The sequence below is a fragment of the Lipotes vexillifer genome, unplaced genomic scaffold (assembly GCF_000442215.2).
Source record: "Lipotes vexillifer unplaced genomic scaffold, Lipotes_vexillifer_v1.1 scaffold84, whole genome shotgun sequence".
Classification (NCBI taxonomy): domain Eukaryota; kingdom Metazoa; phylum Chordata; class Mammalia; order Artiodactyla; family Lipotidae; genus Lipotes; species Lipotes vexillifer.
In genome coordinates, this window is record NW_006783414.1 from 986,254 (window position 1) to 1,009,414 (window position 23,161).

General features: G+C 45.0%; 1 protein-coding gene across 1 annotated transcript in view; it reads left to right on the forward strand.

Annotated features, from left to right (window-relative positions):
• FER1L6 (fer-1 like family member 6) overlaps positions 1-23,161 on the forward strand; it is a 128,780-nt gene that overhangs the window by 61,587 nt on the left and 44,032 nt on the right. The window contains exons 20-23 of the mRNA XM_007456067.1: positions 11,972-12,106; positions 14,075-14,224; positions 21,612-21,722; positions 21,986-22,147. Coding sequence (XP_007456129.1) covers positions 11,972-12,106; positions 14,075-14,224; positions 21,612-21,722; positions 21,986-22,147 — 558 coding nt within the window. The remainder of the gene's footprint in view (positions 1-11,971; positions 12,107-14,074; positions 14,225-21,611; positions 21,723-21,985; positions 22,148-23,161) is intronic.

Consider the following 23,161-nt stretch of genomic DNA (forward strand, 5'->3'; position numbering starts at 1 on the left):
GTTCTTCTAGATCTTTGTTAAACATTTCTTGTATTTTCTCAATCCATGATTCCATTCTATTTCTGAGATTCTGGATCATCTTTACTATCATTACTCTGAATTCTTTTTCAGGTAGATTGCTGATTTCCTCTTCATTTATTTGGTCTTAATAAAAACATTTATTAGGTTTTTACCTTGCTCCTTCATCTGTGACATATATATATATATTTTTTTTTAATGAGTCGGATTGTGTTCCTATTTTACTGGTTATTTGGCCTGAGGCTTCCAGCACTGGAATTTGTAGGCTATTGGGTAGAGCTGGGACTTTTTGCTGAGATGAGGAACTCAGTGAGACCTCACTCCAATGAATATTCCCTGGGGTCTGAGGTTCTCTGTGAGTCCAGTGGTTTGGACTCAGAGCTCCCACCACAGGAGTTTCCGCCTGACCCCGGGCTCGCAAATCAAGATCCCGCAAGCCAGGTGGGGTGGCAAAAAAAAAAAAGGAGAGAGATTGGTTCAAGATGGCAGAGTAGAAGGACATGCGCTCACTCCCTCTTGCAAGAACACTGGAATCACAACTAACTGCTGAACAATCATCAACAGGAAGACACTGGAACTCACCAAGAAAGATACCCCACATTCCAAAGACAAAGGAGAAGCTGCAGTGAGAGTAGGAGGGGCACAACCACAATAAAATCAAATCGCATAACTGCTCGGTGGGTGACTCACAAACTGGAGAACACTTAGAACACAGAAGTCCACCCACTGGAGTGAAGGTTCTGAGCCCCATGTCAGGCTTTCCAACCTGGGGGTCGGGCAATGGGAGGAGGAATTCCTAGAGAATCAGACTTTGAAGGCTAGTGGGATTTTATTGCGACTTTGACAGGACTGGGAGAAACAGAGACTACACTCTTGGAGGGCACACACAAAGTAGTGTGTGCATCGGGACCCAGGGGAAGGAGCAGTGACCCCACAGGAGACTGAACCAGACCTACCTGCTAGTGTTGGAGGGTCTCCTGCAGAGGCCGGGGGTGGCTGTGTCTCACCGTGAGGACAAGGGCACTGGCAGTAGAAGTTCTGGGAAGTACTCCTTGTCATGAGCCCTCCCAGAGTCTGCCATTAGCCCCACCAAAGAGCTGGGTAGGCTCCAGTGCTGGGTCCCCTCAGGACAAACAATCAGCAGGGAGGGAACCCAGCCCACCCATCAGCAGACAAGCAGATTAAAGTTTTACTGAGCTCTGTGCACCAGAGCAACACCCAGCTCTATCCACCACCAGTCCCTCCCATCAGGAAACCTGCACAAGCCTCTTAGATAGCCTTATCCACCAGAGGGCAGACAGCAGAAGCAAGAAGAACTACAGTCCTGCAGCCTGTGGAACAAAAACCACATTCACAGAAAGATAGACAAGATGAAAAGGCAGAGGACTATGTACCAGTTGAAGGAACAAGATAAAACCCCAGAAAATCAACTAAATGAAGTGGAGATAGGCAACCTTCCAGAAAAAGAATTCAGAATAATGATAGTGAAGATGATCCAGGACCTCAGAAGAAGAATGGAGGCAAAGATCGAGAAGATGCAAGAAATGTTTAACAAAGACCTAGAAGAAGAATTAAAGAACGAACAAACAGAGACGAACAATACAATAACTGAAATGAAAAATACACTAGAAGGTATCAATAGCAGAATAACTGAGGCAGAAGAATGGGTAAGTGACCTGGAAGACAGAAAGGTGGAATTCACTGCCATGGAACAGAATAAAGAAAAAAGAATGAAAAGAAATGAAGACAGCCTAAGAGACCTCTGGGACAACATTAAACGCAACAACATTTGCATTATAGGAGTCCCAGAAGGAGAAGAGAGAGAGAAAGGACCTGAGAAAATATTTGAAGAGATTATAGTCAAAAACTTCCCTAACATGGGAAAGGAAATAGCCACCCAAGTCCAGGGAGCACAGAGAGTCCCAGGCAGGATAAACCCAAGGAGAAACATGCCAAGACACATAGTAATCAAACTGGCAAAAATTAAAGACAAAGAAAAATTATTGAAAGCAACAAGGGAAAAATGACAAATAACATACAAGGGAACTCCCATAAGGTTAACAGCTGATTTCTCAGCAGAAACTCTACAAGGCACAAGGGAGTGGCATGACATATTTAAAGTGATGAAAGGGAAGGACCTACAACCAAGATGACTCTATCTGGCATGGATCTCATTCAGATTCAATGGAGAAATCAAAAGCTTTACAGACTAGCAAAAGCTAAGAGACTTCAGCACCACCAAACCAGCTCTACAACAAATGCCAAAGGAACTTCTCGAAGTAGGAAACACAAGAGAAGAAAAGGGCCTACAAAAACAAACCCATAACAATTAAGAAAATGATAATAGGAACATACCTATTGATAATTACCTTAAACGTGAATGGATTAAATGCTCCAACCAAAAGACACAGCCTCGCTGAATGGATAAAAAAACAAGACCTATATATATGCTGTCTACAAGAGACCCACTTCAGACCTAGGGATACATACAGACTGAAAGTGAGGGGATGGAAAAAGATATTCCATGCAAATGGAAATCAAAAAAAGCTGGAGTATGGGACCTCCCTGGTGGTACAGTGGTTGGGAATCCGCCTGCCAATGCAGGGGACATGGGTTCAACCCCTGGTCCGGGAAGATCCCACATGCTATGGAGCAACTAAGCCCGTGCGCCACAACTACTGAGCCTGCGCTCTAGAGCCTGCGAGCCACATCTACTGAGCCCATGAACCACAACTACTGAAGCCCACGTGCCTAGAGCCCGTGCTCTGAAAAATGAGAAGCCACTGCAATGAGAAGCCTGCGCACCACAACGAAGAGTAGCCCCCGCTGGCTGCAACTAGAGAAAGCCCGCGCGCAGCAACAAAGACCCAACGCAGCCAAAAATAAATAAATAAATGAATAAATTTATAAAAAAAAAACTGGAGTAGCAATACTCATATCAGATAAAATAGACTTTAAAAAAAAGAATGTTACAAGAGACAAGAAAGGACACTACATAATGATCGAGGGATCAATCCAAGAAGATATAACAATTATATATGCACTCAACATAGGAGCACCTCAATACATAAGACAACTGCTAACAGCTATAAAAGAGGAAATTGACAGTAACACAATAATAGTGGGGGACTTTAACACCTCACTTACACCAATGGACAGATCACCTAAACAGAAAGTTAATAAGGAAACACAAGCTTTAAATGACACAATAGACCAGATAGATTTAATTGATATTTATAGGATATTCCCTCCAAAAACAGCAGATTGTACTTTCTTCTCAAGTGCACATGGAAAATTCTCCAGGATAGATCACATCTTGGGTCACAGATCAAGCCTCAGTAAATTTAAGAAAATTGAAATCATATCAAGCATCTTTTCTGACCACAACGCTATGAGATTAGAAATCAATTACAGGGAAAAAAAACATAAAGAACCCAAAGACATGGAGGCTAAAAAATACGTTACTAAATAACCAAGAGATCAATGAAGAAATCAAAGAGGAAATCAAAAAATACCTAGAGACAAATGACAACGAAAACATGACAATCCAAAATCTATGGGACGCAGCAAAAGTAGTTCTAAGAGGGAAGTTTATAGCAATACAAGCCTACCTCAAGAAACAACAAACATCTCAAATAAACAATCTAACCTTACACCTTAAAGAACTAGAGAAAGAAGAACAAACAAAACCCAAAGTTAGTAGAAGGAAAGAAATCATAAAGATCAGAGCAGAAATAAATGAAATAGAAACAAAGAAAACAATAGCAAAGATCAATAAAACTAAAAGCTGGTTCTTTGAGAAGATAAACAAAATTGATAAACCTTTAGCCAAACTCATCAAGAAAAAGAGGGAGAGGACTCAAATCAATAAAATTAGAAATGAAAAAGGAGAAGTTACAACAGACACTGCAGAAATACAAAGCATCATAAGAGACTACAACAAGCAACTCTATGCCAATAAAATAGACAACCTGGAAGAAATGGACAAATTCTTAGAAAGGTATAGTCTTCCAAGACTCAACCAGGAAGAAACAGAAAATATGAACAGACCAATCACAAGTAGTGAAGTTGAAACTGTGATTAAAAATCTTCCGACAAGATCCCACATGCCGCGGAGCGGCTGGGCCCGTAAGCCATGGCCGCTGAACCTGCGCGTCCGGAGCCTGTGCTCCTCAATGGGAGAGGCCACGACAGTGAGAGGCCTGTGTAGGGCAAAAAAAAAAAAAAATCTTCCAACAAACAAAAGTCCAGGACCAGATGGCTTCACAGGTGAATTCTATCAAACATGTAGAGAAACGCTAACACCCATCCTTCTCAAACTCTTCCAAAAATTGCAGAGGAAGAAACACTCCCAAACTCATTCTATGAGGCCACCATCACCCTGATACCAAAACCAGACAAAGATACTACAAAAAAAGAAAATTACAGACCAATATCACTGATGAATATAGATGCAAAATCCTCAACCAAACACTAGCAATCAGAATCCAACTACACATTAAAAGGATCATACACCGTGATCAACTGGGACTTATCCCAGGGATGCCAGGATTCTGCAATATACACAAATCAATGTGATACACCACATTAACAAATTAAGGAATAAACACCATGTGATCATCTCAATAGATGCAGAAAAAGCTTTCGACAAAATTCAACACCCACTTATGATAAAAACTCTCCAGAAAGTGCACAAAGAGGGAACCTACCTCAACATAATAAAGGCCATATATGACAAACCCACAGCCAACATCATTCTCAATGGTGAAAAACTGAAAGCATGTCCTCTAAGATCAGGAACAAGACAAGGATGTCCACTCTCACCACTCTTATTCAACATAGTTTTGGAAGTCCTAGTCACAGCAGTCAGAGAAGAAAAAGAAATAAAAGCAATCCAAATTGGAAAAGGAGAAATAAAACTGTCACTGTTTGCAGATGACATGATACTATACATAGAGAATCCTAAAGATGCCACCAGAAAACTACTAGAGCTAATCAATGAATTTGATAAAGTTGCAGGATACAAAATTAATGCACAGAAATCTCTTGCATTCCTATACACTAATGATGAAAAATCTGAAAGAGAAATTAAGGAAACACTCTTATTTACCCTTGCAACAAAAGGAATAAAATACCTAGGAATAAACCTACCTAGGGAGACAAAAGATCTGTATGCAGAAAATTATAAGACACTGATGAAAAAACTTAAAGATGATACCAACAGATGGAGAGATATACCACGTTCTTGGATAGGAAGAATCAATATTATGAAAATGACTATACTACCCAAAGCAATCTACAGATTCAATGCAATCCCTATCAAATTACCAATGGCGGCATTTTTTAGAGCTAGAACAAAAAATCTTAAAATTTGTATGGAGACACAAAGGACCCCGAATAGCCAAAGCAGTCTTGAGGGAAAAAAACAGAGCTGGAGGAATCAGACTCCCTGACTTCAGACTATACTATAAATCTACAGTAATCAAGACAATATGGTACTGGGACAAAAACACAAATATAGATCAATGGAACAGGATAAAAAGCCCAGAGATAAACCCATGCACCTATGGTCAACTAATCTATGACAAAGGAGGCAAGGATATACAATGGAGAAAAAACAGTCTCTGTAATAAGTGGTGCTGGGAAAACTGGACAGCTACATGTAAAAGAATGAAATTTGAACACTCCCTAACACCATACACAAAGATAAACTCAACATGGATTAGAAACCTAAATGTAAAACTGTACACTATAAAACTCTTAGAGGAAAACACAGGAAGAACACTCTTTGACATAAATCACCACAAGATCTTTTTTGATCCACCTCGTAGAGTAATGGAAATGAAAACAAAAATAAACAAATGGGACCTAATGAAACTTCAATGCTTTTGCACAGCAAAGGAAACCATAAACAAGATGAAAAGACAACCCTCAGAATGGGAGAAAATATTTGCAAATGAATCAGCAGACAAAGGATTAATCTCCAAAATATACAAACAGCTCATGAAGCTCAATATTAAAGAAACAACCCAATCCAAAAATGGGCAGAAGACCTAAATAGACATTTCTCCAAAGAAGACATACAGATAGATGGCCAAGAAGCAAATGAAAAGCTGCTAAACATCACTAATTATTAGACAAATCAAAACTACAATGAGGTATCACCCCACACCAGTTAGAATGGGCATCATCAGAAAATCTACAAACAACAAATGCTGGAGAGGGTGTGGAGAAAAGGGCACCCTCTTACACTGTTGGTGGGAATGTAAACTGATACAGCCACTATGGAGAACAGTATGGAGGTTTCTTAAAAAACAAAAAATAGAATTACCATATGACCCAGCAATCCCACTACTGGGCATATACCCAGAGAAAACCATAATTCAAAAAGACACATGCACCCCAATGTTCATTGCAGCACTATTTACAATAGCCAGGTCATGGAAGCAACCTAAATGCCCAATGACAGATGAATGGATAAAGAAGATGTGGTACATATATACAATGGAATATTACTCAGCCATAAAAAGGAACGAAATTGGGTCATTTGTAGAGACATGGATGGATCTAGAGTCTGTCATACAGAGTGAAGTAAGTCAGAAAGAGAAAAACATATATCGTATATTAATGCATATATGTGGAACAGAAAAATGGTACAGATGAACTGGTCTGCAGGGCAGAAATAGAGACACAGATGTAGAGAACAAACATATGGACATCAAGTGGGGAAAGTGGTGGGGTGTGTGTGTGTGATGAACTGGGAGATTGGGATTGACATGTATACACTAATATGTATAAAGCAGATAACTAATAAGAACCTGCTATATAAAAAAATAAATAAAAGAAATTCAAAAATTCAAAAAAAAGAGAACAATAACAAAGTAAAAATACTTTGTTATTGTTAGGAAACTAACAGATATGTTAGAAAGAATGTAAAATTATAGATGAATCAGCAACTGGAAGGTACATCAGTACTACAATAGTAAAAAAAGAGGAGGGAAAAGGAAAAAAAAAGGGGGGTGGGGTTTGGGCTTCCCTGGTGGCGCAGTGGTCGAGAGTCCGCCTGCCTATGCAGGGAAGGCGGGTTCGTGCCCCGGTCCGGGAAGATCCCACATGCCGCGGAGCGGCTAGGCCTGTGAACCATGGCCGCTGAGCCTACGCGTCTGGAGCCTGTGCTCTGCAACAAGAGAGGCCACAACAGTGAGAGACCCGCGTACCGCCAAAAAAAAAAAAAGGGAGTTTTGTGGAGGGCGGGGCCTAAGCAAGGGCGAGGTTTGGGTGGTGGGCGGGGCCAATGCTCAGGACGCACAGGGCCGGAAAGGCCCTGGGGCCTGTGGGGAGTGGGGCTTACGCTGGAGGAATAGAAGGGGCCCAGCTGTGCCCCCGACCCTGGCCTCAGGGGGCAGGGGACCGGCCTGGGAGCTCAGCAGGCTCCCTGGGCCCGAGTGGGTGGGGCCATCGCCCTCCACTCTTTTCCCGCTGCTCCCCAGGACCCCTCTCCCGCCTGCGTCTCCTGATCTCCCCTCCCCGCCATGCTCCCAAGGACCCACGCAGCCTGGAGGGGCCTTGGAGCCGGGAGAACCAGCTTGGGAGCTCAGGAGGCTCCCCAGGCCCTCTGCTCCTCGCCCTGTTCTCCCGGAGAGCCCCTCCCACCTGCGTCTCCTGGTCTCCCCGGCCTCAGGGGCGCCGATCTTGTCTGGCCGCCACTTCTCCGCCCTCGGTCCCCCTCCGTCCTACCGGTTCACTCTGGGGTCCCTCCTGTCTCCTTGGGGGTCAGAGTCTCCCACCAGCGGCCGGCAGGCGCCCTAGTTGTGTGGAGACGCTGACCCCGCGTCTTCCCACGCCGCCATCTTCCGGGCTCCACTCCTGCACAGTGCACGGTGCAGTGGCGCTCGGCAGTGCTCTGTGCAGACGAATCAGCCACACTGTGATAAACCCCATAGTACTGAACCTCCAGGGGCCACAGGGAGAGAGGCGTTAGCTCTGCCTGGGACGGAAGTCGGGAGAGACATCAGAGGGAAGGTGACTGAGCATGAGAACGAGAAGACTTCAGACTCCTTTCTCCTCCCTGTGTTTTCAGAGGTAGTACATAGCGCGGTGGTTAATAGACTCTAGAGCCGCAGTGCCTGGGTTCAGGTCTGAGCCCTTCCATTTATTGGCTGTGTGACAGCAAAATCCTCTTTGTCCTCAATTTCTTCATCTGTAAAATAGGGATGGTGATATTGTATATGCCTCCCAGAGGGTGAGACACTCAGTACAGTGCCTTGTTTATAACAGCTCCTGTGTGACTGCGTTATTATTGCCATTGAGGCTTCCCACCAAAAACAAAGGGGATTCTCAAAAGGGGGATCCCTGGGACTTGCCTGGCGCTCCAGTGGTTAAGACTTCGAGCTTCCAGTTCAGAGGGCACAGGTTTGAGCCCTGGTCGCAGAACGAAGATCCTGCATGCCACACAGTGTGGTTAAAAAAAGAGGCGGGGGGGGGGGGGGGGCGGGGAGGGGGGGGGGGGCGGCAGGCGGAATCCCTGGAGGCCTCCTCTGCCTGCACAGCTGTGGAGTTCCAAGCCCTCAGAGGTGATCTCAGGGCTCTGGGTGGGGTAGGGGGTTTGAGTGAGCTCCCTTCCTGCTATGTAGTTTTCCTATTTTGCATCTCCATACAGTATATTCATTTGATTTAGATGCATATCTCAAAGGAAGAGATGACATTTGTTTATCAAATAATCGTTTGAAAGGGAAAACAAGTTCTGTTGAACCCTGGACTTTGCCTCCATACTTTTGAACCAAGTACCTAATTTTTGCTAATAATAATAGCTGTCATTTATTTAAAAACTCCCTCTGTGACAGGCATGATGCTAAGCATTTTATATGTGTTTTTGGTTACGTCTAACTGCAACCCCAAAGTGGGTATTATTAGTGTCCTCATTCTGCAGATGAGGAAGGTACGGCTCGGAGACTCTTTATTTAGAAGATGGTAGAGCCAAGATGGATACCCAGGTTGGTCCAATTCCAAAGTTGTTTTGCTTAACCACTCTGCTTCCGTTTTGGTAAGAAAGGGTTCTGGTTTCTCTCTCCTGTTTCAGTGTGTGCTGCCTCGGTGGGACTGATCTGTGTGTGACATGCCCCACTCGTGCATTCTTCAAGGTGGGGAACGCTGAGCCTGGGGGCCCTGCAGTCATAGCTGAGCTGGTCCACCGTACACCTGGTAGCACGTCTCTGAATGGACCACGTGTTGCTCAAGGAGAACTATCTCTGAAGGGAGGGTCCTGCAGCCAATCCTTTATAAGTGACTTAATGGTACGAAATCTTTCAGGAGGGGAATCCAGCTATTCCAGATGCCACTGAGGACGTGGAACTTGGAAATCTTGTGGTGATAGGATAAAGGGAAAGGGAGACACAGCTCCCAAAGAGAAAGGTTTTGGGGATAGAAAGGGGGAAGGACCGTGTGGTAAGAGGGAGGCTTAGCAGAGAGGGACAGGGGGTCTTAGGGGGTGGGGGGCATGGAAGCTGAGATTTCAAGCAGTCAGACTGACGCCGAGTCCTGAGGACACCAGTGGTCTCTTGTTAGATACGAGTTACCCTGGTGACCAACGCTGGCACGTGGTAGGTATTCAGTAAATGTTTACTCATTTGTAAATGAGTGTGGCTGGGGTGGAGGGGGGCGGACGAAAAGCACTTACTGAGCACCTACTGTATGCCAGGCACTTAAAAAGCTTTATCTTAGACAGTGGTCATAACAACTTTACAAGGTGGGTACTAACCCCACTGAAATGAGTAAGACTAAGGATCAGAGAGGTTAAATCATCTGCCCAAGCTGGACATAGGCAGGTGGTGGCACTAGGGTTCCATTACAGGGGGTCTCTGATTCTAAAGCCACGCTCCATCCATGGTATCTCACTTCTTAAAAGCGTTGAATTTAAGTGTTACCATAGTCTCTCCAACAATGTCACCGAACAGGTTTATAAAGCACAACTCCTTAAGGAAGCCCCGAGGAAATGAGGTGAGCTGTACTCACCTTGGCAGAGAAGTGGGACAATGTATTTTGTTTGCGTGAACCTTTCAGTACTTCTCGAAGGTGGCCACATTGTCCTTTTAATCATGGGACAGGCCAAAATCCACTCATTTAGTCATGCAAGTAGCTACTGAATACCTGCTAAGCAGAGGATGCTGTGTTAGTGCCTAATACTGAGCCTAGCACTTTGAAGGAATAAATATATGATGAATGAAAGAATGAATGCTGGCCTCTGGAATCTTATCAAGTGGCAGTTATAGCCCAAAGTGCCAAGGAAGCCATCAGAATATTTCTGTAGGAAAGATGCTGTGAGAATCATAAATTGCTTTGGTGTCACACTGTTGGGTACAGGTTGCAAAAAAGATCACATTTCTATTTTCAAAAGCAACATAAAAACACATAGTTCTTTGTGATGTCAGTCACCGACACAGGGGAACTTTGCATTGCAGTGCCTTAACTGCTGTTCATAGGTTGGTTGAAGCCATTCTCTTCCTGTCCAAAAAATTAAGATTTTCTCTGAAACGTTATGTTCAAAACCTCACTGTGTCTGAGGCATAAAATACTCTAAAGGCAAAAAGCAAGGAAGGAAGGAAATTGTGGAATGCATATTTTATGACTCATAAAAAAGAGCGATACAAATATTCTTTCACAACCACAGTGCAAATGATTTAATGCCATGACTAGAAATGGCTCTTGATGTAAAGCTCTGAGATGACAGTTTTATTTGGGCTTTGGAATCTAAGCAGTAGTTAGTTCAGGCTAGATCTCTCTCCAATCCCTCCTGGAGAGAATGGTGAGAGGTAAGAGTGGAGTGCAGAGGTGGTGTGGAAATTTCCTCAGGACCCAGCAGGAGCTGTGCAGTCTGTGTTAACCTGAGAAATCACCCATTTGCCTGCACAGGAGACTGTGACTGTGGCCTCTTTCCAGGACTGGCCTCACATGTGAATGCGGCAGTTTCTGCCTAGGTACAGGCACCTATCCTGCAAGCAACCTTAGCCTTTAGCTCTATGAAACTGGCATGTTTCCAAACATCCAATTAAATAGAGGATGCAAGCTCATTACACTCTACCTTCTGAAGGTACCACCTGGCAGGGGACTCTGAGTCACTCCTAGGTGAGCCACTCATGGTTCTGAACCAGTTATGCAGGTTGTGGTCCTTCTTTGTCCTTTGGTTTCTCCATCTGCATAATGGGTGCAGCCAACTTCAAATGTCACAGTTTGCTGTGGAAGAAAGAATGATGTCATGCAAAATGGTGAAGGTTAATTTGAAGACCCTGGTCAGTTCAATGCAGTCAAATAAATATCCACAAAACAGTAGAATTCCATGTAAGGAATATTAGATTGAAAATCCACTTTCGAGTATTTGATGACAAAATTTTCTTTGTTCACAGTGAAGAATCACTAGATCTTCCCCATTCTGTTTGCCCTTTCATAAAATGGAGATAATATGAGCATCTACTTGGTGAGGATGGTTGAAGTTAGCAGCCTGGACTTTGGTGCCAGATGACCTGGGTTGAATCCCAGTTCTGCCATGTGCCGGCTCTGGGCAAGTGAGCCTTGGTTTACATTTCTACCTCCCAGAATTGTTGGGAAGTTTCAGCAAGACAGTGTATGTGCAGTACCACAGCCTGTACACAGTACATGCTCAATAAAGGGTAGCTGGTGTTATCATCACAGCACTGCTGTGAGGATTGAATTGGAATTATGCTTGCAAGTAGGGTGGTAATCAGGTGGGAGTTCTACTCATGAAGCTTATATAAGCTCCTCCAGGGAAGGGAATCTGCATCCCTAGCATCTGATACTCAGGAGCACATCAGTTTCCGTCGTTGCTTGAATGTTGAATAAGTGAGCAATGGTGATGAGAATGTGTCCTCTCTACCCTTCACGGAGCCCCCTCCAACCCAGTCGAGTGATGTTTTGCTTTTCTTTTGGCCCCAACTTCCAGGTCATTTCCCAGACCCTCTCCCCGACCTGGAACCAGATGCTGCTGTTCAATGACCTGGTGCTGCACGGAGACCTGAAGGAACTGGCAGGATCCCCGCCGTTAGTGGTGGTGGAGCTGTATGACAGTGACGCAGTGGTGAGTGTCCCAGGGCTGCACTAACTGTGCCTTTTGCTAAAAACTCCCTGTTCAACTAACTTCCTTTATTTAACCAGCCTGTAACTATGCCCAGAGGCAGTCCTCACCTGGGAAACACTGATCTACAGAATCTGTGACATGGATGATGATCATTTGCTTTACTAAAGGGTTTTTTGCTTAGATATCCCTTTGGGTTGCAATTTAAATAGAATCTGCTTCACAAAAGTTCAGTCCACATATACCTCTTCAGGAATATAATTATTATACCCAGCCCCCAGCTAGTTCTATACCTTATTGCTGCTTATAAAAATGTCCATGCCTTTTGAAAATAGAAGGTCTTTACTGATTTCGCCTGGTTGGAAGGAATGGATATATTGTCACTGATTCAGCATTTGTAACTGGGCCTTTTTTTTTTTTTTCTCCTTTGGTTGTTGCTTCCAAGCCCTGAAACAATGCATTCAGCTCTGTCTCATTTCTGTTATGATATTAGCCAAACCTGTTTCTCTCCAAAGATGTCCGTGTCCTGAAACAGCAGATTCAAAAGCTTACTGGAGGGTTTTTTTTTTAATTTAATTAATTAATTAATTAATTAATTTTTGGCTGCGTTGGGTCTTCTTTGTTGCACGCAGGCTTTCTCTAGTTGCGGCGAGCGAGGGCTACTCTTCGTTGCGGTGCGCGTGCTTCTCATTGCGGTGGCTTCTCTTGTTGCGGAGCACGGCTCTAGGCGCGAGGGCTTCAGTACTTACGGCTTGCGGGCTCTAGAGCGCGGGCTCAGTAGCTGTGGCACACGGGCTTAGTTGCTCCCTGGCATGTGGGATCTTCCCGGACCAGGGCTCAAACCCGTGTCCCCCACGTTGTCAGGCAGGTTCTTAACCACTGCGCCACCAGGGAAGCCCTGCTTTGTTAGTTTTTAAGTGTGACTGAGATAAACCCATTTCCACCTCAACCAAGCTTCCTTCTACAGCCGGGAATGCAAATGCTTGTTTGTGAGTCCAAAGGCAATTAAGTAGTGCAGGTACTAAAACCCAGCCTCAGCCAAAGAAAATGTGGGCACTGCCCTTGGACTTGGAGGTCATTTATCCAAGAGTTTTCACTCAATAAATATGTAATGAGTGCCTGCCCTGTGCCAGGGGATACAGCAGTTCTTGAAATAAATAGCAAAGCAGCCCCACGCTCCAGCCCCATGCTGCTCGTTGGGGGAATGTGGACTGAGGTCCTGGGAGCAGGGATGAGGAAGAGGCAGGAGGTGACCCCATCAAATAGTTCTTAGAGGGCTTCCCTGGTGGCGCAGTGGTTGAGAGTCCGCCTGCCGATGCAGGGGACACGGGTTCGTGCCCTGGTCCGGGAAGATCCCACATGCCGCGGAGCGGCTAGGCCCGTGAGCCATGGCCGCTGAGCCTGCGCGTCCAGAGCCTGTGCTCCGCAATGGGAGAGGCCACAACAGTGAGAGGCCCGCGTACTGCAAAAAAAAAAAAAAAGTTGAGTAACTGGCCCAAGACCATAGATCTCCAAAGCAATAGATTTGGGAACTCCAACTCACGTTTGCCTGGACTCCAAACTTGTGTTCCCAGCCACAATGGTTCCCTGCTCTGGAGATCTTTTGGAATATTTGGTGCCACCTTATTTCTCCTTTTCCCCTTCAAGTCTACCCTGGGTGATTATTTTTACTTTATTCCACTGAACTCAATACACTGAGGAAAGGGATAACTCCTAAGATTGCCTTGAGCCAGGAGGCCCCTAAGATGACCCTCTTAGGGTTTTCCCTGAGAGCCCAGATGGATTCTGCTGCTCCCCAAGGCTGTGGGAAGAGGTGAGAGGGGCTTAGCAGAAGAAGAGAGTGAGATAGTAGCAGGAGGGAGACACTGAGGCTGACAGTTTTGTGAAGATTAATTACAAAATCACACTGACGCAGATCAGAACCAGGTAGATGACCATGAGCGACAAAAATTCATTTCTTTTCTGCCCTAGGGGAAGCCAGAATATTTGGGTGCCACCGTGGCTGCTCCTGTTGTGAAGCTCGCTGACCAGGACTATAAGCCCCCCAGGCTGTGTTACCACCCCATCTTTTGCGGGAACCTTTCTGGAGGGGACCTCCTTGCTGTATTTGAACTGCTGCAGGTAAGTGAACCAGAAGTGATATCTGCACTAGCCGTCTATGTAGTCTACCTGGCCAGAGAAGCAGCCTCATGGGAAGTGTATGTCCATCACATTATGCCTGGTCCCTCCCTGCTGTCCTGTGTCTGGAGACGGCTCCTTCTGGGGATCTGGGAGATGCCATTTAAGAACTCAGGTGACGGGTTATTCCCAGAGCCTGTATGCTACAAGTCAGAGTCCCAGGATGAAAGGTCCATATGGATTTGACCAGCAATGCTTGAGCAGCCCTATGTGTCAGACCCTGAGCTCCATACAGACCACAGGAGGATGTAAAAGGGGAAGGGAGCAAACGTTCGTGGACACTCCCATGTGCCCTGTGTTGTGTTTGCTGCCTCACATACCTCTCATCACACTGAAACCTCCCTCAATCCTATTGAGGTAGGGATTATGATTCCCATTTTGCAGATAGTAAACTGAAGGATTAATGTAATTGAATGACTTACCTTGTCATGCTGCTAGTTGGTGGTTGAGCTGAGAGCTGAACTTAGACCTTTAAAGCCTTCTGCTCCTTACACTGTATCACAAAGTTTCCCAAAGACATCGAGTTCTTAGTCTGTCCCACTAAGACATCGGGGAATTTATGAACATATGTCTAGGAGGACTTTTTCAGAAAGCAAAGGCAGGATACTTAGGGAGGGAAGCTGAGCCTCTCAAGTCTGGCTGTCCAGTCAAGGACCAAATAGGACAGAATGGTGACCTGGAAAGAAGTGACCAGGTGGGCCTGTATCAGAGAGGTTTCTCTCCCTGACCATCCCACTCACTGAGGGCAGGTGGCACTTACCCTTTGGGTCAGATCAATCCCTCTCTAGGAAAGCACATTTTCCAGAAATCCCAATTTTAAAAAATCTCTAGTAGAGAAACTAGAAGACAAACATTCCCAAGACGTACCAAATGAGTAAGAGGGAAGGTGCTGGAGTTGGATCCCATGAATATGGATCTCATTCCCACCACTTACTGGTGTGCGACTGTGGGTAAGCTACTTTATCTCTCTCTGTTTGACCTGCAAAATGGAGATGATAATTAACCTGCCTAAAGTGCCTGGCGTGGAATCAACACTCAACAAATGCTACCTATTTTATTATTATTAATATTATTATGCCATGGAATATTAAAGCAAAATATCTAGTCCTATCTATTTATTCAGGTGAAGAAATTGAGCTGGATAGAACGGTAATGGCTTGCTGGATATGGCAGGTCAGAGCCTAGAATCCAGTATACAGATTCCCCTGAGAGCTGAAGAGGCTGAAGAGCATTAGAGGACGGGAACAGCTAGCTACGGGGTTAGACACACTTGTACTCAAATCCAAAGTGCCCAGGTGTGCAGCCTGGGAGCTGCATATGACTACAGAGATGAATTCTGAAGTGCACCCAATCAGCCTTTGACTGTCGTCTGGTTTTTGTTCCACTTGAGGAAGAACTTTTTAAGGCTGGAGCGGCTGCCTTGGAGAAAGAGCAACCTCTCTCAGGGGAACTGAAGCTGGATGAGCTCTTAAAGGGACAGAGTAGCAAGATCACAGGCGTCAGCTCCAGCTCTATGATGCTTGTAGTCTAGGAGGGGAGGAGAGAAGGACTAGTGAAATCTTTGTCTACAAATCTTAGCTTCTAAGATTCCAGGATGATCAACCAAGTGAGAGTCTAATAGAACCAGCTCTCACCAGATGGATGTGTGTTGCACAGAAACATGGACTGTCAGAACTGAAAGGGCTCTTCAAAATCAGCTGGTCCAGTCTTTCCTTAATTGAGAGTCCAGGTGATTTTAGGTGGTCAATGAGTCAAAATCTTAGGTTGTCAAAATCTTAGGTTGAAACCAGGTAGAACATTAAATCACAGTGAATCAATGTCCAGGGAGTGTCGCCCTTTTTTCCTCACGTTTATTGAGATATAATTGACATATAACGTTGTGTAAGTTTAAGGTGGGCAACATGATAATTTGATATAAGTATATATTGCAAAATGATTACCACAGTAAGGTTAATGAACACATCCATCACCTCACATAGTTAACCTTGTGCGTGTGTGTGTGTGTGTGGTGTGAGAACTTTTAAGATCTACTTTCATAGCAACTTTTAAGTGTACAATACAGTATTGTACCTGTAGTCACCATGCTATGCATTAGATCCCCAGAATTTATTCATCTTCTAACTGGAAGTTTGTACCCTTTGACCACCTTCACCCACTTTCCCCACCTCCCTACCCCTGGCAGCCACCAATCTACTCTCTGTTTCTGTTTGTTTTCTATTTCTAGATTCCATATATAACTGAGATCATACAGTATTGTCTTTCTCTTTGACTTATCTCACTTAGTGTAATGCCCTCAAGGCCCATCCATATTGTTGTAAATGGAATTTTGCCTTTTTGGATCCTTCTAAGTAATTTTAGAAGAAAGTTTCACGCCCATCTGTGTATAACACGTTGCTTAACCTGCAGCCTTTCTTTTTCAGAAAGCATAGGCTGCAGCTTCAATGCCTCTAAAGTAACATCAGTGTTATCTACAAGAACATTTCTCAAAGTCTGCTTCTTGGAACGCTGGCCCCTCCAAACTTAGTGAAAAGAAATTTTAAGAAATGCTACACGTGACATATTCCAATAACATTATTTTGTTTTCGTTGGTTTTCTTTTTAAAGTTACTTTCCATTGATGGCCAGTGGTACCTGTTTTACTTAGCAACTTGAAGTTTCCTTTCTAAAAATGAAATTACAGCTAATGAAAATGTTTACTAGATAATAACACAGGTGGTAGAAGTGGTCGAAGAATGACTGATTTGGGAAAACCAGCTTGAGTACAATGCTTTCATTTTACACGTCAGAAAGCTGAGGCTCCGGGTTAACTGGATGGGATTCAGTCAACTGCTCTTTTCATTGCATGAAGCTTCCTGAAGGGAGTCCCCTGATCCATCAATGAGGGGCTGGACCAGCTGATCCCAACAGGCCCTCTGAGGTCCTGGCTTTCTCCCAGTCCCCACCTCTGATTCTCCCGCCCTCCCTCCACAATGAGCTGGGCAGACTGGTTCGAGATACGGCTGCTTCCTGACAGTGGGGTGTCAGAGGCAAGCAACCTAAGAGACACAATTCATTAGGGTTTCATTAGGACTTCCTCTCAGTTGATTACGTGTGCAAAAATTAATTTGATCATCAACGCCACTTTCTCAGCATGTGGATCTCCTACACTCCGGGAAGGCAGGAGCTGGAAAACGCCTTCATTTGTCATCAGCGGCTCTCAGTTTCCGCCTGTGGGTGGTTTACCTTCAGCCCGTCTGTCTCCATTACTGAAAGGCTTCCCTGTCTCAGAAGAAGGGTGTAGTACCAGGGTTCTTCAGTGCCCCAGACTGAATTCCTTACCTCCATTTTCCTCCTCTACCCAGCTAGCTGACCCTGTTTTCCCAGTCCTGGCCCACTGTCCCTCTGTTCTCCTAGACTCTCTGCCTTGAGAATTCACACTCAGCTGTAATTCTTCACTCTGGGTTTGTATCCATGAGCAAGCCAATCGTTCCAGCCCGGTGACTGTCGCTTGTTCCCGTAGACCCTCGTTCTCATCAGGATTGTCCCACTGGCCTCTTTCCTGGTCTCCTAGCTGCCTCCTCTTCCTTGTTTGCTTCATCCTCTGCATTCCTTCCAGAACACAAGTCCACCATAATACCACTCTCCTCTTTAGACATCATCAGTGGCTGTCTGTTTCTTATCTCCAGGAGCATTTCCCAAAATCTGTATCTTTGGAACATGAGTCCCTCTAAATACAGTAAAAACAAAGTTTGGGGGCTTCCCTGGTGGCGCAGTGGTTGAGAGTCCACCTGCCGATGCAGGGGACACGGGGTCGTGCCCTGGTCCGGGAGGATCCCACATGCCGTGGAGCGGCTGGGCCCGTGAGCCATGACCGCTGAGCCTGTGCGTCCGGAGCCTGTGCTCTGCAGCGGGAGAGGCCACAACCGTGAGAGGCCCACGTACCGCAAAAAAAAAACACAAAAAAACCAAAGTTTGGAAATTCTTCATATTATGTCCCTCTTGGGACTTTGAAATGCCTGTTACCATAGTAAAAACTCTGAGAAGTCAGCTATAAAGAAACTTCTGAAATTTCTTTCTTTTTTGAAATTTAGCATTTCCCAAATGTTTGTGAGTACAAATATTCTCTTTTTTGCATGGTAACTCTTAATATTTCATGAAAAGAAAATCTAGCCCATAGGAGAATATCAGATTTCCATAGCTTAGCATTTAAGCTCTCCCCAAATTAATTTGTCTTCAAACTGCCTTTTCAGGCTCACATTTCAGCACAATTACTCTGCACATACTGTGGCCTCTTTATAGCAGACTATTCTGAATTCTCAGACCTCACCGCACAGATGTGCTCCTCTGCTTTTGGCCATGCTGTCACCCTATTTCAAAATATCTCCCTGCTCTGCCGACTCCACCCCCTGCACTCTATTTACCTATTTAGGAAACTGATCATCCTCACAGTTCAGGACAAGAGTTGCCTCCTCCAGGCATCTTCCCCTCCCCCACCTCAGTCAAATGTTTTCTCCTCTTCCATCCTACGTCACTTTGCCTCTTTTTCTATTTAATCCAGGCTTTTTAAAAGGATTTATTTATTTATTTATTTTTATTTTTGGCTGCATTGGGTCTTAGTTGCAGCATGCAGGATCTTCGTTGCAGTGCCTGGGCTTCTCTCTAGTTGTGGTGTGTGGGTTTCGCTTCTCTAGTTGAGGTGCACGAGCTCAGTAGTTGTGGCGTGCAGGCTTAGTTGCCCCGCGGCATGTGGGATCTTTCTTCCCTGACCAGGGATCAAACCAACGTCCCCTGCATTGTAAGGCGGATTCTTTGCCACTGGACCACCAGGGAAGTCCCAAATCTAGGCTTTGATAAAGGCAATTGTTTATAGCTGGTCTCCCTTAATCTGTAAATTTTTTGAAGGCAGAGGCCCCAAGACGAGGAAAACGTATGGTACTTTTTTTTTTTTTGCGGTACACTGGCCTCTCACTCTTGTGGCCTCTCCCGTTGCGAAGCACAGGCTCCGGACGCGCAGGTTCAGCGGCCATGGCTCACGGGCCCAGCCGCCCCGCGGCATGTGGGATCTTCCCAGACCGGGGCATGACCCCGTGTCCCCTGCATCGGCAGGCAGACTCTCAACCACTGCACCACCAGGGAAGCCCACGTATGGTACTTTTAAACACACATCCAGGGCTTTCCTGGTGGCGCAGCGGTTGAGAGTCCGCCTGCCGATGCAGGGGACACGGGGTCATGCCCCGGTCTGGGAAGATCCCACATGCCGCGGGGCGGCTGGGCCCGTGAGCCATGGCCGCTGAGCCTGCGCGTCTGGAGCCTGTGCTCCGCAACGGGAGAGGCCACAACAGTGAGAGGCCCGCGTACCACAAAAAAAAAAAAAAAAACACATCCAGAGGCACCATCCCATCCTGTGCCACCATCACAGCTGTTTTTGTGGCTTTACGTTTGGAGCCACAGGAGCAATTAGCTTTCTCAGGGAGGTGATGTTTTGCAGCCTGGATCGCTCACCTCCTCGCCGCCAGGCAGTGTTCACCTCACCTTTTCCCAGCTCCTTGATCTGGTTTGGTTCCTTCTGCAGCTTCATTATCTTGAGCCTACTTGGCATTCGCAGTGACTGCTGTCTTCTTTTTCTGGGCTTTCTTATAATTAACTGAACCACATCTGCCGATGCCAGCTAGAATATGTCTGTGAAAAAGAAATGGTGATGTTTGTGCTTTACAGGTTTTGATGGGCAAATAGGCTTTTTCGAGCATACAGAGCTAATGTGTATCAGCCAATAAACATTTATCAAGAACTCACTGGTTTTGGAGCATTACCTGAGAGTCTGAGAATAATGAAGTAAACAAAGGCTTCCTCTTGGCCAAGTCAGGCAAACTCCCCCAGCGAGGAAAACCTCCTGCTCCAAAGCAATGTTTAATAGAACATCTGGCTCCTGAGGGACTTGAAGGGTCAGCTGGCCCAATATCTGAGGTCCAGAGAGGGAAAGGGACTCATGCAGGGTCACACAGCAGAGCCTGGTTTCTGGGCTCAGTCCACTAGTTTCTGCACTAAGTCTCCAGAGAGGACACAGTGTGTTCCAAGGACTGAAGATTAGGAGAATGGCCACAGTGGCCGGGACCAAATAAGGGGTGGCTTCTTGAAAGATGTACGTGTTGAGCCAGGTCTTGAAGGTAATGTGGGGTGGCCCACAAATGAGAAAGGCCCTTTCCTTAGGAGACTTTCTAAGTCCTTTGTGTGAGATTTCAATAAAGCATAGCAATTGTCCTCTTGCGGTTTTGTTAACTCCAAATGCACAGGAAATAACACCTTTTCCTGGAGGTCTGCCTTCAAAAGACTTCTTTTTCTGTTTTACTGATTATGACTAGTCTCTATGTGATTAAATCAATCTCTTGTAGTGCACAGTGGGAGGATAGTTAAGTCTCAGAGATTTGGAATCTGATCAGAGCCCCTTCTCTATTCTACGGCTGTAATTCCCCTGTCATTTTTTTTTTTGACTGAATATATATACTTTAATGACAGAAAAAAATTAGATTTCAGCCATTTGTAAAATACTTGAATTTATCCTACATACTCAAAACATTCAACCATTACTTTACCACTCATAATTTTTTAGTTATTATTTAATGTCTATAGGCTTACTTATTTCCTATTTCTATAATATCTGCAAACATTTAGATACCAGAGATATTTTTTAAATGTTTATTCCTATATATTTACTGCTTATATTCTTTAATGAATAAATCATCTGCAAAGGTGTTACTAGAATTTTTTGCTTCCAATAATGCCAGATAACATTTGAAACGCTTCAGAGGTTTCAAATCCTACAGAGTATATTTTTCTGACCACTCTGTAAATCACGCAACACTTCTACAGATTCAGAAATTAAGGAGACTGCTTCTAAATTACCCACAGGGTAAAGAATAAGTATGAAGGATATTAGAAAATATTATGAATTGAAAACTTGCTTTTCCAAAATTTTAATATGAAGTCTTTAAATTAATTTATTGCTCTTTTTAAACTTTAGATAAGTGTTTATGTAATTAATTTTCAAGAAAAAATGAAAAGAATGAAATACAATGAGGTTATGAGGATCTGTCTCCGCTGAAAGCTTAGGAAACTATTAATTTGTGACACGTTGTGAATGCTCACTAAATGTTGATTACCCTTGTGAACGAATGCATTTGTAAATTAAGAGATTATTCACTGTGACAAAATGCATCCTCTTGATTTACATTTTAAGCTGGAAACATTCCTTTGGTTATAAAACAGTGACGGTCTTTCCAATGAGGTCATTGTGTGGTGGCGTTCATTTTCCTTACCTCTCCCAACATGTAACCAGCGCTTGATCTGTGTGGTAGGTCCCTGCGTCTGGGCTGCAAGGCCTCCCTCCCCTCGACCCACCCGATGTCACCCAGATCTACCCTGTTCCTGCCAGCATCCGGCCAGTGCTGAGTAAATACCAAGTGGAGGTATGGGGCCTGGAAGGACTGGGTTGTTCTTTGGGACTAAAGGGCACTGGTGCATTGCAATCATGCCTGCACTGTGTCAGGGGACTTGAGGGGTGGGAAGGAGACGTAGCTGATCGGACGGAGCCACAGGGAGCTGCCCCATCCTTTCCTGGAAGAACATCCTGTGGTTCTCAGGCTGGCGCGGCTGACTTTCCCACACCTGAGCCACACCTGCTGGCTCCTCCCTGGGCCTTTGTGTGACAGCCCTGCCATCCTCTCTTCAGGTTCTCTTCTGGGGAGTCCGAGAAATGAAGAAGGTGCAGCTCCTCTCGGTGGATCGTCCCCAGGTCCTCATCGAGTGTGGGGGACACGGAGTCAAGTCCTGTGTGATCCAGAGCTACCAGAACAACCCAAACTTCAGCGTCCAGGCAGATGCTTTCGAAGTGGTGCGGGTCTCTCCCCTCCCTTGCCCCACCCGCTCATTCCCTTCATCTCCATAGATGCGACCCACTCCTTCCTGAACCTGACTTGGGGAGATGTTTCAGGGTTTCAGGTGCCCCACCACTCACAAGAAAGAACAGTTTAATTCAGTAAAAAGCCAGAAGTTCAGAATGGGATGAAACAGACTTTTGTTGTTGTTTTGTTTTTAAAGGTTCTGGGTGTAGATCATACAGTAAATCAAAGGAGGTTGACAGTGGTTCCCAAAGTGTGGCCCCCAGTTTATCAGCATCACCTGGGAACTTATTAGAAATGCAGATTCTCAGGCCCTGCCCCAGAACTACTGAACCAGAGACTGTTGGGACTGGAGGGTAGGGCCCAGACACCTCTGGTTTGACAAGCCCTGCGGGTGACTCTGATACACACTGGAGTTTGGAACCAGTGGCCTGGAAGACACTGTCACGGAACTTACTACAATGGTTAGAGTTTTAAAAAATTATTTGTACATAGTGTGTCAAAAGCAATGTTTGACACCTGTGCTTTTGTTTATTTCTGTGCTCTGATTTGGAACCAACTGTGAAGTGAAAGTTTGCTTTGTCTAACCCAGTCAGCTCCAATGGACACAGATTCTGAATCAAGAAGGACTAGAATTAAAGAATGCGTACTGTGTTTGCAAACCTTCCACATCAGCCTTTGTTGAGCCTCGGGGTTCACCGGGGTAAAGAAATGGATGGGGCGCTGGCCCCTCATGCTCAGCCCCATCTTAAATGGCTCAGTTCTCATCTGCTTTATATCCTGGGTCTGGATTAATGTTCATCTGAGATGAAAGTTCGGATAAATACAGTAATGACAAAGTAAGAGGATTGAAGACTACTGCCATAGAGAATTTGGGAGTGTGTGATTTTTGCAATTTACACCTGTGGTGAATTGTTAGTGCCATCCCTCATATGTTGGGTAATGACTCCCTGGCTTGAGAAGGCATTGCTCCAGACTCTGGCAAGCTGCAGGGGTGACCTGTAGGG